Here is a 13714-nt window from a genome sequence, read left to right on the forward strand (position 1 = left end):
GTAGCTTCTTACTGCACAAGTAAATTCCCTTAAGCCAAGGGGATTACCCAGAGAAATTAGTATTTATTTTCCCCAAGCTGATCATTAAAAGACTCTGATCCTTAGCAAAGTGTTCAGATATTGATGGAATACAAACAAGACAACCATAGTACGAAACAAATACTCAATAGGCAAGATGTAGGAAATCCAGACATCAGCCTCAGATGTTGTGGATTTTTTTTATAAATAATCATGACAGCCTCTCCAAGCTCCCCTTTGCAATGGGGCATTTTGGATGGCGCAACTAGAATCAGAGAGGAAACAGGTATATATTCAGAGCAACGGTAAAATTTAAAATTTGGGGCTGGAATGAGGGATGTCCTTAGGGCAAAAAACACATTTTTACCCTTTCCAAGTGCAAAATAAGCTGAAAAGGCACACATGGAAAGCCACACAGAGAACAGAGGTTTGGGTCAGGGAACGTTTTAATACCAGTTTCAACATATTGCCACAGGGTTGCTCTCTACTTTTCACCTTGCAAAGAGCAAATCCACCTGGGAAGAGTAAACAAGGCTGAGCTCTGTCTCCGAGCTGCAAAACAGGGCCCGAGCCAAAGCTCAGCGGAGTCAGCGGAGAACCAGGACTCCCACGGGGTCTCCGGCTCAGGACGAGGTCCTGGAGCACCGGGGGGCTTTCAGGACTGTCTGGGCTTTCAGGGAGCCTCTGGGGCACTGAGGATGGCTGTGAGTATCGCTCCTCAACCGGAAACGCAGCTGCCCTCTGAAATACCCCCAGCAAGAACAAGGTGTCCGACGCTGCCTTTTTCCTACAAGGCTGAAAGCCATGCCAACGGGAGACCAAAAGGCCTCCTAAATCCTCTTCCAATTGCAAACCGTGCGAAGGACTTCCGTCGGTGCGGTGCCTGGTGCCCGAGCTGGCGCTACGCCGGAGGCTGCCGCCGAGCTCCGGAGGCCGGCGTCGCGGCCGCCCGGTGCACGGGCGAGCAGGGACAGCGGGGCGTTTCTGGGCGACGGCTGTGAAGGACTTGCCTGTTTTCTGTTAGCTTCATGACCGTGGTGCCTCGAGAGGAAAAAACGATGAACGACATGCGCAGCATCGGACTGAAACAAAAGAACAAGACAGATCCATGTCACACATCACTACAGTAGAATTTCATTTGCTAAGAAGAATATATGTATTTTTATATATATATAAACACACACATCCATCCATATATATATATTTACATATATATATATATATATATATAAAAAATTAAAATCTCATCCCAAGAGAACTTTACCTTATGAACTTCTCAGCCAGGCTTTCCACAAAAGAATAAATCTCTGTCCAATGATTTCTGACACTTCCAGACCTGCATGCAAAATAGAATTTATTATGTTCATCATATTCCACAGCGAACTGCCTGTATCGCTCTGAATTTTTTGGCTAGGATATTCTAACTGCCTTAAGGCTTCTAATGCAACCGTGTTTGGAGCTGTAACAAGAGGAGCAATCATGACAAAACCCACAATTGGGAGCAGAAATAGGTAGGTCCAAAACAGCTTACCATAAAACTTTAAAACACGTTCAGTAGATGTGTTCCCATCTGGTTTTGTTCCTTTTATAACATAAAAATGTAAATATTTTCTTCCAGTTTAATTCACTTCATTTGATTTTGCTAAATCATCTGCTAACAGATTATTTACTTTCCGAGAGCACCGCTTTGCTTTTGCAGCCACACAGAAAGTCTTGACTGATCTACTCTCCTAGCGTGCGTAGGCGAATGTTTCCATGAATTACTGTTTGTTTCAAAAAAGAAAGCTTTTGAAGTAACTCAGAAGGGAAAGGCCATGCTAATAGCTAACACACTGGACCTGCATTCTGGAAAGTCAATCCCCGGCTCTGTTGCAGACTTCTTGAGAAAACTTGGGCAACTCACTTACATGCACAAATTTACATGTTTGTGCTCTCATTCCCAATTTACGAAACTGCATTACTAGCACTTCCCTTTTTCCTCTGTTTATATCTTACATCCTAGAGACTCTAATGCTCTACAGTGAATGCTAGGTGATTTCCACTGGGCGGTCTACGCCATTCACTTCCAAGCCATTAAAAAGGCCACGAAGCATAAGTGATGGATGGCTTTCAGAGCCCTCTCTCGGGGTCTGCTGTTGCTGACACTCACGACCAAAGAACGGCTCCTTCTTTGCCTTTCTTGTGGGCAAACTCAGGCACCCCGGGCCTTCGGCACAAGCAGAGATGGGCAGAAAGATGAACAAAACTGCAGGTGCCGAAGGGTCACAGGGCTCAGACACAGAACAGCTAAAATACTTCTTCCACTGTAAAGCAAAAAGCATTACGTTTCTACCTGAGGTTTCCTCTAACTGCCCTTAGACATCGTTCTGTGTAAATGCACAGAAACAAACAGTGAAAATACTGTCCTGTATCACAACTCTCATCTCCACTTGGGCTTGCCACGTGGCCCCGCACATGCCACTTCCAGCCCCAGGTGCCAGTGTACAGGCCGGTGCGCACGAGCCCACGTGAGCAACGCAACGCAGCACAGCCCTGCCTGCCCCACATTGATGCTGGTGGGGAAGAGGGATGAGGAGAGACAGAGACACTGACCCGAAAGGGATCCCTGAAGCAGTCGGGCTGGAAGGAGCCTGTTTGCGCAATGCTGGGCTCACGTGCTTTTTTTTCTGGAGAACTGGTGAGTCATTCACAGAAGAAACTGGTTATCAAAGTGCAATGCGACCACATTGGCAGGCAGCGAGAGGAGCAACGCCGAGGACCGCTCACGCCGAGGTCTGGATCCGGGCAGCCTCGCATTTACACGCAAGGCAATGCACGAGACACGTTTATATATTCGTGAACCGTGCCCACGAAAAGTGGCAACCCTTCCAGCAAATAAGCCCTTTTCTCGTCATCAAGAAGTAGTCCAGACATATATGAGGCATGCACTTTAAGGGCTGCTTTTTCAAGGGGATTCAAGGCAGTGCCAAACCTGGGTTCTTCTGAAAGTCCCAGACTAAATCTCCAAATTGGCTAAACTCAAACAGATTTTCCCTGGATCTATTCAAGGGGCATTTACAGTTTTCTCTCCCCCCCCCACCGGATTTGTCACTTCCAGTTGCATTCTGAGCTTGCCGTTCTACTTAAGTCCCATTTCTACAATTTCCAGTGGGGTTGCTTCTCCATATAGAATAGTCACAGCTTCTTACTTAAAAAATGCCGATCTGTTTTGGATGAGATATCAAATCGCTACTGTCAGCTACAGAGGCACCAATTGTACTGATGCAATCCAGAAAGGATGGTAGAAATGAATTTTCTCTGTAAGAGTAACAAAACATCTTTTCCAGTACCTTCTTAGAGCTGTCTGAATTATTTTTTCATTCAACTCCTTTATTTTATTTTTTTTGGAACATCTAATCTCCAGACAAAGAACAGCTTGCACAACAACAGCCAAGACACCTAAAATTTAAGAAAATTATAAGCCAGTAAAAGGTAAAATGAAGTCTTTTAGAGTAAAAATGCACAGATAATCTTAATGTGCATTTCCACATTCTCTTACATGAAAGACCAACCTCTCAGAAAGAGAGAGACCAACGCAACCGAAAATAAGAGTAGCTGGAAGTGGTTGTGAGAAATCCACAGGTGCCCACTTTTGAACAGCTAAGGAGGTTTCTGCCACACGGTGTCTGCTGTGCTCTCCAAGACCCAGCTCGACATCGCCAAGCTACCACAGAGGTAATTTAGATGGAAAGCAGGTCTGATTGAGCTGCTAGAAGGAACTCTGCACCCAAATATCACTCATTCCTGGTCTGCCAGCTGGAAGGTGTCATCAAAGCCAGATAGCAATACTAGCAAGAAAGTTCAGTTGTTTAAAAATCCCACATAGTACCAATGAAGCTCAGTACTGAGTTAACATACAGTCACTTTGCCCACCCCACCTCAAAGCCCAGGCGAGTCATCTCCTGCTGCGAAGGATGCCCCAGTGCAGCCAATGCCAGCGACGTAACGCTGCTCACAAAAACCAGTTGGAGCAGCCTGGGGATTGAAAAGGCCTGGATTACACAAGGACCCGATTTCCCCTCTCCACACCCACTCCACCATATTTCTCTTCGTAAAATGTTTTCACTTACTGTTAGATAAATGTTTTTGAGGCTTTCTAGGGTTTGTTTTAACATAGTCTCATCTGCCGCCACAGAGGTCTGACCCAGCACAACCATTAACAGAGGTTTTAATGGAAGAATAAACAAAAATGTACAATAATAAAATGTTTGCTAAACTATGCACTATGCTGCCCACTATTATCAGATAGCATCCCCAGTACTCACAGAAAGAGAAGATACTGAGGCACTTCACTGCTTCTGGGATCTTCTTACCTTTCGTATCATAGAACTACTTTTGCTATAGCATAAACTAACTTGCTGCACTTTGTGGCTGAAAGGGATGAGGTGGCTTTTATAGTTCTCTTTGGCAAGTGGAAGACTGTGACTTCAATCCCCCAAAACGTACTGTACACTTGTACCTGACCATATTCAAGAATTGAAAGCCATACTCATTTTCACCTCTGCGATTCCTGACCTTAGATTAAGCACAGGGTCTTTCAGTGATGCTCTACGCCATAGATTATTCCTGAACATCGCACAGCATGACTTTTAGAAGTTTAGGTGCTTTTGTTGCTTCCATTAGAACCTCGAAATAGCTAAGAAAAAGTAACTCCAGTTAATCACTATACTGGTGCCAATAGGAGCCTTGAATGAGGCTGGTACCTTGTTCCACCGGTAAACAGATTCAGTGTCTGGCCTGTTTGGCCCCCCAAATGAAAACCCTGTAAAATTTCAGAGCAAGCACTGACTCTTCCAAATAGTGAGGAGAAATATAAATCAATCATAGAAAAGATCAGTGCTATGCAGAAAAAACACTGGGTCCGAGACACATTCTTCCACCCCCACCAGTAAGGGGGGGAAGCGATGAACCAGGGAAGTCTTAAATTTCCTGCCACAGAAGTTCAAACCAGCAGATCCACCAATTCAGTGCTGTGGCTGTCTGCAGAAAGGACGTTGCTACAGTTGGACCTCTCTTACCGGCTCATTCTTCAGAGACGTCCTGCTTTTTGGAGGGCAGCTACCTGGTTCAGCTCCTCACATCAATCACAGTGGCAGCTGCCACAGAGCTGTGCCCCGGGCTTCTCCCCACACCAGGCAGACTGATCCTCCCCATAGCTCATTGCAAAATATCAAACCCCACAAGCCAAAGACTTCTGTGGATGATGACTCGCAGCTTAAAAGCAGTTTAAGGGCCTTTCACAGTCAAGCGGGAAGATGAGGCTTCAGTCCTCCGAGGTTACATAACTTTCGTGGTGAAGGAAAATGCAAAGCAATAAACAGCTGTTGTGGGCAGCCAGAATGCCGCAGAAAACCTCTCGGGATCACTGCTGCTGCCGGTTCCGTCGGGGTGAACCTGGAGCAAGTCCAGTGAAACAACAGAATTTCCCCAGGTTCGTACCTACGTAATCAGGATCAGAATGAGCCTCAGCTGAAGTGAAAAACCCGCAGCAGCCCTTTGCTGCCAGCACGCTCCCAGCTCTGCGAGCTCGGTCCCTCTTGCCCAGGAGACAAAGAGAAGAGTCAGCAAACCACAACATAGGAAGGAATGTGCTCCCTGCCTCCTCGGGACTCAGCTCCAAGAAGCAGCTGCTGCTGTTTTCCTGAATTTCACAGTGCTACCGCTTGACGGGAGGGGAGAGGAGGCCAGTAAGTATTCCTGGGGGTGAAGGAAGTGATGTGATATGCAGGGCTTGATTCCGCTCTGGCTTACTTTGGAGGGACTCCTTTTAAGTCAATGGAGCTTCATGTTCATGTAAAAACCAGTGAGCATGTTGCTAGAGTTAGGCCCTCTCTGATCTTAGGGAATTCACTGCTGTTCAGGAGACAACAAGGCGTGAGGCTGGCGGGGGTCCTTCCCCGGTTTCATAGGCAGCCTCCCGAGGCAGCAGCCTCTGGAGTCCAGAAAAGCCAAGCAGCACAACACAGACATACGAGGGGTCACTTGCAGCCCAGTTACTTCAGCAGGCAGAAACAGAGGGGTCTGTTCTAAGTAATCTGCCCTGGGACATATGTGATTCAAAGCTAAATTCACTCAGGAGCCTACAGAGATCGACGGGGTGCAGCACATATTATAGCCTGCAGCATAGCAGTAAAGGTTAATGTCCCAGTGCTGCCCAGAGAGTAAGTATTTTTATTACCATACGTACACAGAGAGAAGGCAGTATGATCCAAAGCCTTTCATCACTGCTGAAAGTGGGAAAGTAGAAGGTGAAACGCTTAAAGATAAGGAGCTCCCTCTTTTCCCGCTCCCCCCGACACACATAGTTGCTGGTCTCTTACTGATGCAGAAAAACTTGAAACCAAACCTCAATTCCAAGGGCAATCCTAGAGCAAGAGAAAAACTTGTTACTATAGTAATTATGATTTAAGGGCGATGGAATCATTTTGAGCGTGATGTCAGTGGAGTGCAACACCCATTGAATTTTTGGGGCCCTGTAGGTCTCCCCCTTGGCTAATGTTGGCCCAGTACAGACCCATTGCTCAGAAACAGGGAACCTGCTGTTGTTATTTGGAGAAGCTCTTTGTGGCCACAACCACATTGTAGACAGCAGCATTCTTGCACATGGCTAATAATGGCTCTGCAATAAAAGCAAACCCTGGGGCATCTAGTTTGTTGTGGTTTCAGACATGCATGTGCACGTTCATCCGTCCCTTTGCTGCCTTCTTCTGAGCCAGAAGAGCATTCAAAGTGACAAGAATCCTTCCCTCTGAAACAGTGCTGCTTGTGAGCATGGAAGGGACCTTCTATGGGTGGTGCATGTAGGTAAGGAAGGAATGGTTTATATTATCTGCTATCAAAGACAACTAGAAACATGGTCTGAGACAGCTATTCTGAGACAAACCTTGCCTCAAAGTACTTACAATATTAACGGACAAGACAAGGACTGGAGTGAGGAGGTGATGATAGAGAAATGGCTGGAATACAGATTTCTTTGTCCTAGGCCAGCACCCTGAGCACAGGACTCAAAGTATTTGAATCCAAGAGGTTTTATGACCAAAATCTTCCTTCTTTTAAAGATGGCTTTTCTCCCACAAAACTACTAACAAACTCCACAGCAGCACAACTGACTTGTGTAAGTCATCTCTCAAACATTGCTCAGTGCTCCGAGGGTAAACCAGCTAGCCGTGGGTTAGATCCATCTTGGGTTACAACTCTTGCTACACACCCAGCCACCAAAAGAGCACATTACGAAATGAAGAAAGCAAACCACTCCAGATCTCCCAGCAGAGCCTTGGAGCTGCTCTTGGCAGCAGAAGGCCTGACAGACCCGGGCTCCATGGCCTGATCCGGTTCGAACAGCCAAGAGCCCTCCATCGGGGCCACTCGGCAATACTGTTCGCAAGGTGCAACAGATACCCGGAGCGGGGAGACCATACTCCTGAGCTGTGAATAACTCGCAGGAGTTGCTTCATCTCCTCACCATTTGAGATCAAAAGGTGCAGTCCGACTATGCCTCACACAAACTCACGTTGTGCTGCAAGCCAGCGCCCAGCTTGCAAGCTCAGACACAAAAGTAACGAAATTCTCAGTCACTGAGCACGTGTGAACCAAAATCTGAGCTCAGTGGGAATCTTACGGTTTACTTCCTTGGCTCAAGCCCCAAATAAATCAGATTTAGTTACATGCATAAATAGACTGCAAATGACAAGCTGCCATAGCTTTTTCTTCCCCTGTTAACTGTACACATTTTATGTCAAACAAGCACTGCCCATTAGCTTTGTGCCATGTTTTATACAGCATTTTTTTTCCCTTGAGGTAGGAGGAGGAAGATTGGTTTTCCTGAAACTTTTTTCTGCCAAAAGGCAAATCTGGCAGGATAATATCAGACAAAACACAAACAAATAAAGCCTGGTTCCAATAACATAGGTATGTCTGAAACTGAGTAAAAATTTGCTTTGAAACATTCCAAAGAGTTGTACCTGGTTACAAAAAAGATTTTTAAATAGCAGCACTGGCTGCAATATAACCACAACAAAGAAAGACAGATAGGCAAAATCCCAACAGATTACATTTTGAAAATAGTAAAAATTATTGCTTGCAGGCATCTGGAGAATATGAAGAGGTGTAAATGATGTGGCTAGGTTATATAGGGGGGAAAAAAAGGCAAAAAGAGGAAGAGAGATAGAGATAGCTATTTTTATAAATAGACACGTAGCATAACCAATGAAAACTAAAGAAGGTTGCTACTTTTATTCAGATAATGAATGGGTCCTGTCAATCTCTAGAGGCAGCTTACCTGCATCAGGTCCTAGATGTTATGATGAATTGGAGCCTGGCTGCAGCAGATAGATACTCTTGCTTATTGGAGAGACTTCATCAGTGTTTTAAGTCAGGAGTGAAATATGAGATTTTCAAAAGCAGTTAAGTTAGCTGGCACACTCAGGCAGCAATCTGTGTGAGCGATTTGATTTCTAACCGCAGCAGCACTGCGAGGCAGGCTCCCGCTGCTGGCGCAGGCACTGCGCCGAGGGAGGCTGCAGAAGCTCTCGCAGAGCCCGGCTCTGCCCCAGCGCTCTTGGTCTGGAGAGGTGAGGTGCGAGGGGAAAGGCAGAGGTCCACGGTGAAAGCCTATGGCCAAAACCTCCTCCACATCTACTTGCTTTCACTTGTACTTTTAATTAGTGATGTTCATGAGCACTAAATTCATTCAAATCACTGGAAGGGAAATCATGCTTTTCTTGCTTTTGGGGGGGAAACATAAAAGGTCTTTATTAAACTCTGTTTGCTTTAAGTAAAGTATATTGCATAAAACCACGGTATCTGGAGATAAGAAATGTTCTGTAGTAACCCTGAAATGATAAAACTGGTCCAGAATAACGGTTTGTGAAAGACCTTTCGTTCTGATGGCTTTCTCTTTCTGGCCTAGACAAAGCAAAGGAGCAAGTTTCAACCTAATTCCCCCTCCCTGCCAACAACTGGCTCTTCAAGGGGAAGTTCAGACAGACAAAAACAAGTAGGAGATGGGACAGGATGGCTGATCTGCCAGTAACCAGTGGAGGTTGTGCTCTTCCCCATCAGTTCCCTACTGGGGACCTTCATCCCTGGAGTGAGGTTTAGCAAGGTTAAAAGGAGGCAGCTGCAAAGCAGATGCCAAGCTAGGAGGCTCAGCTTGCCACATTTACTGACCTCTTCACCAAAGCTGCCATTGGCAGGGATCTCTTGGGAGCTCTCACCCCCAAGAGACGGAGAAGGAACAAAACTGATGTGAAAGGCAATACCACCGTGGGCCCAAGAGACTTGAATCCCCCAAAGAGGAAACACCCAAAAGTCCAAGGGGAAGATGAGGAGGGGAGAAAGGGCAGTTAGGCCAGCCATACCTTTGCCCCCTCACCCCCACCCCCAAAAGAAAAAAGTTATGAATCACTGCTCTAAACAAAAAGAAAACAGCCAGGGCCTTACTCAAGACATTTGCACTGCCATGTACTGTCCTTGGGAAAAGACGACTAGAAAACATTTTCCCAGGGCTGTGCAGCTCATTTTTACTCAAAAAAAAAAAAAAAACAAATGATTTTTTAGCAAACATCCCAGCAGGAAAAATGCAAAAATACTTTTGAGAATCTCATATCCTTTTTTTTTCCTCCTGTTTCCCATCCTGTCACACAGTCCAAAAATAATCAAAGGAATTTCTTATTTGATGAATATAAAATACAGACAACTCTGCAGCTCAGTTCTGTCATGTTAAGCATTGCCAGGAGCAGATATTCATGGCAGAGTTCAAAATCCTTTTAAAATACAGGCTTATAATTGTTGCACTGATAAACAATCAGAATGATGCTACCAGGCACTGCTATAATTAGAAAACACCAGAGATCAGTCATCTTTTTGCTGTGCAAGTATATTTAAACATGATTACAAACAACAACTGGATGTTAACAGCAACATTGAGATGAAAGGGAGATATTTACATTCTCAAGCATGAAGATGTCAGTGCAAGACCTGAGCAAAGTCAAGCAATCAAACCCCTAGGAGAACTTATCCTCAGCAGTTTTGGACGAGACTCAAAAAGAAAAAAAAGGGGCCTTCTTCATGCACATCCAAACCAAGGGAAGCAACCAAAGCAAGCAAAAAATACTCAGCTAGCCATTGTGCTGAACTAAAGGACTAAAGTTGTTTAATGAGACCTTTGCTAGCACATGTGACCTGACCATATGCCATCAGAGACAGCTACCATCAACTCAGCTGCAAACAGAAGAATATGTTGCTGCTTCAAGAGAATACTTTGAAGTCTTTCACATCTCTACGCGGGCTCAGGCCTGTGTAACTTGCAAATTGTGACACAGAGACAGCCCAAGATTGCAGACTCCAGGCAACTGCCTCCGCAGCCAGCAAATGTCCATCCCACGTAGCTTTAAGAGATTTGCTCATTTAAGCATTCCCAGAGACAAGGCAGTCCCAGCCTGGCTGTAACATGGTCAGACAACCCTAAGGGGGATGGTGGCAGGTCACCCTCCCACCCACACTGCTTTTCCCTTACACCATGCCACCTTCTTGGACATCAAAGGCTCTGATACTGCCTATCCCACAAGGTTAATATAAAGAGCTGCAATCAACTTCAGGAAGAGAAAAAGACTGTAAGAAGTCTGTGAGTTTCTTCTTCTAATTGGCACCACATATATTATACCAATAACTTCACCAGCAGATGATCTTTTCCCTCTGATGGCTGATGCCTGCAGGATTAGATCCCCACAGATTTTGCCTGGCAAAATTGAAAGGAAAGTCATGCCCCAATAGAGTCATTGCAGTAACACACAGTGCTTGCATGCATAAAGAGAAAGGTTTGTTGCCTTCTTCCAATTCGCCTCCTACTGATGTGAGATTACATCTTTCTATGGGGAAGTAAAGCAGAGTGGATTTAAAGTCATTTGGGTTTAGCCAGGCTGACTTCACAGACAGGGCCCTTCATTCAGCTAAAAAGAGCATTACAGGGTCGTGTACTGTTTAGTACTATGATACTAAAGCCTGGAGTTTTCACAGAAGCAATACTTCAATCCCACTGTTATACACTCAATTAAGACTGAACGCATCTAACTCCACATTGGCAAGGCACCAGTGAAGGGCAGCAGTCCCAAGGACATGTGGGGACATTCTGTGGTGCACAGCGCTACTTTTTTCTGGGGATTCTCCAATAGAAATTAGAGCCAGAATACTTTCCAGATATGCATCAACACAAATCTGATTCTAATATATGTATCCATGCATTTTCAAATTTGATCAGCTGCTTCTAATTGGCTTCTTGTCTTCAGCCTGCCAGGGATACCCTGACCCTTCTGAACTTGAATGGATTACCTAATTTCTTCCAATGAACTGTCCCAAGATCCAGAATCAATCCACTAAAGCAGTCCTCCCTGCCACCAGAAAGCCTTCCTGTGCTGTGCCAGATGTCACACAGAATACAGCCTCAGCCAGCGAGCACACCCCCTGAATGCCATCTGCAATAGTTTTACAACAGGAGAACAGCATGGGACTGGGGACCAGAAGATCTGTCAGTCTAGTATTACCCATATGGATTGTAATGCAATCTCATTGAGGCCAAAAGCAGCTTTGCCCCTGCATTGTCACCGACTTCTGTAGGAACAGAGCAGAGTCTAAAGCTCCTAAAGGACCAAACTACTGCAGTTTTCTTACTGGAGTTCCTCTTTAAACTTCTTGAAGGTTATAAAGACTCAATTTGTGACTGAAGTCAAAGAATTTTCCCACTGGAACCTAAACATAGATTTTTTACTCCAATCACAATCAGGTTTAGTCTGCAGTGAGAATGACGTAGAAAGTAGATAGTACCCAAACCGAGACACTAGACCTGTAGCCATCTAAAAGAAAGCGCATGATTTCATATCCACAATATTGAAGAGGAACTTATTACACAAACAGCTTCCTATTCCCTGATATGTCAGTAACTCTAAACAAATTCTCTTCTCTGCCTCAATTTACCCAAATATGACACAAGTAATGACAGTAATTGCCACATTAAAGTGGTCTGTGATCTACAGCTGAGAAGTACTATAAAAGTGCAATGATCTGATTTCTGGATGTACAGAATGGCATTTTAAATAAGGAAACCACACTGCAAAAACGAGTATTATGTCACAGAAACAACCCTTATTGCCATCACCATTATTCATTGTTACTGTGAATTCAATACAGGCAGCGGGCATAATAACAGTCTCAGTCAATGCCTGGTAGGAACTGAGCACCTATCCCTAGTTCTTTGCAGGGCTCCTTCTAGGCATGAAGGGGCCTTCAGAAAGAAATTCCTAGTGGAGAGAAAAACAAACAAACAAACCAAAACCACCACACAGAGTGCATTAGCACATCTTCAGAAATGCAGAATGCCTTAGGTCATCTTCAGATCCTTCTGCTCTCAAGCAGAACGACTACTAAGGGCACTTCTTTCTCCTTCCTGAGGAAGGGAATACCCGGACCCCTGAGTGACAGGGGCTGTTTGCCTCATGCAGGCTGTGCGGAAAGGCCTGATGGAGCCAACAGTCCTCCCAGCCGGGAAATAGAACAATGCAGGCTTACACCTGGCTTTGAGGCAAGAGTGACTACGAAAAGGCTTCCATCTTTCATAGTCTCATCTAACGCACTACCCAGGATATATTGGATAACACAACTATCCCACTGACCGCACGTGGGAGGCTAACAATGTACTCCGCAAGTTTAACTCTTGCTTGCCAACCCAGATTCAAGCACCAGGAGAAACAGAATTTTTGCCCTCTGAGAAATACTTGTGCGTTTACCAGTTTACCACTGACTTTGCTAACACTTGCTGCAACATGTCTACAAATGTGAGCTTAACCGCGCCCTCGGGGCATACTTAAATTAGGGTAACATGGTGTTAAAAAAAAAAAGGAAAGAAAAAAAGTCTCTGCCAACATATTTGAACAGACAAATCTCAAACACAGGTTGAGGCAATTCTGAAGAAGTCAATCAGGCTTTCGTTACAGCGAGCCTGGAAAATATCAGTCATTGCATACAAACAATCTAGTCTTAGCCTTAGTTAGAGCTGCACAAACTGAGCCCTGACATAGCTAAATTCCTCTTCACGCCTAGCCAGGGTTTTTGCGCTAAGCTCCAGAAATGCTGGCGGCACCGGTCAGCATCGCCTCACGCCCCAGCTCCAACCCCCGCACAGCGGGCGCTGCAAGCCCAGGGCGACCCGGCCCCCCGGGGCAGCGCGCAGGGCCCCCGCGGCTCCCCTAGAGCCCCACTCGGGAAACGTCCGCGGACGCGGCGGATGCTCCGCGCGTCGCGGCTGGCACCGCGGGGGAGGGCGCGGGAGGCGACGACCCTGCTGCTGCTGCAAGCAGGCAGTGAAGGGTGAATAAACGTTTTTAAATGTGACTGTCACTTACTTATCCAGGACGAAGTAGAGATCAAAGGCACCGTGGCAGGAGCGCTGCTCTTCTCGCTCTTCCTCCTCCTCCGCCCGGGCGCAGGAGGTTAAGCTCACGGCTGCCAGCAAGAAGCAGCACAAAAACGCGGCTTTCTCCACGCTGCTCCTGCAACTCGCCATTTTTTTTCCTTCCTTAAATCCTCCTCCTCCTCCTCCTCCCCCCGTCTCTCCCTCTCCCGGCAGACTTTACAGCCTCTTCAGAAGCGCCAAGGAGAAAAAAAA

At 45.8% G+C, this 13714-nt stretch overlaps 1 protein-coding gene across 1 annotated transcript in view; it reads right to left on the bottom strand.

The window, feature by feature from the left end:
* Window positions 1-13705, bottom strand: part of ANTXRL (ANTXR like) — a 65387-nt gene extending 51682 nt beyond the window's left edge. The window contains exons 1-3 of the mRNA XM_085324787.1: window positions 13452-13705; window positions 1283-1354; window positions 1029-1100 (exon numbers count right to left, since the gene is read on the bottom strand). Of these exons, the coding sequence (XP_085180913.1) occupies window positions 1029-1100; window positions 1283-1354; window positions 13452-13612 (305 nt within the window). The 5' untranslated portion in view covers window positions 13613-13705. The remainder of the gene's footprint in view (window positions 1-1028; window positions 1101-1282; window positions 1355-13451) is intronic.
* Window positions 13706-13714: the final 9 nt, after the last annotated feature.

Source organism: Rhea americana, unplaced genomic scaffold (assembly GCF_003343005.1).
Source record: "Rhea americana isolate MKP2758 unplaced genomic scaffold, rheAme1 scaffold_93, whole genome shotgun sequence".
Lineage (NCBI taxonomy): Eukaryota > Metazoa > Chordata > Aves > Rheiformes > Rheidae > Rhea > Rhea americana.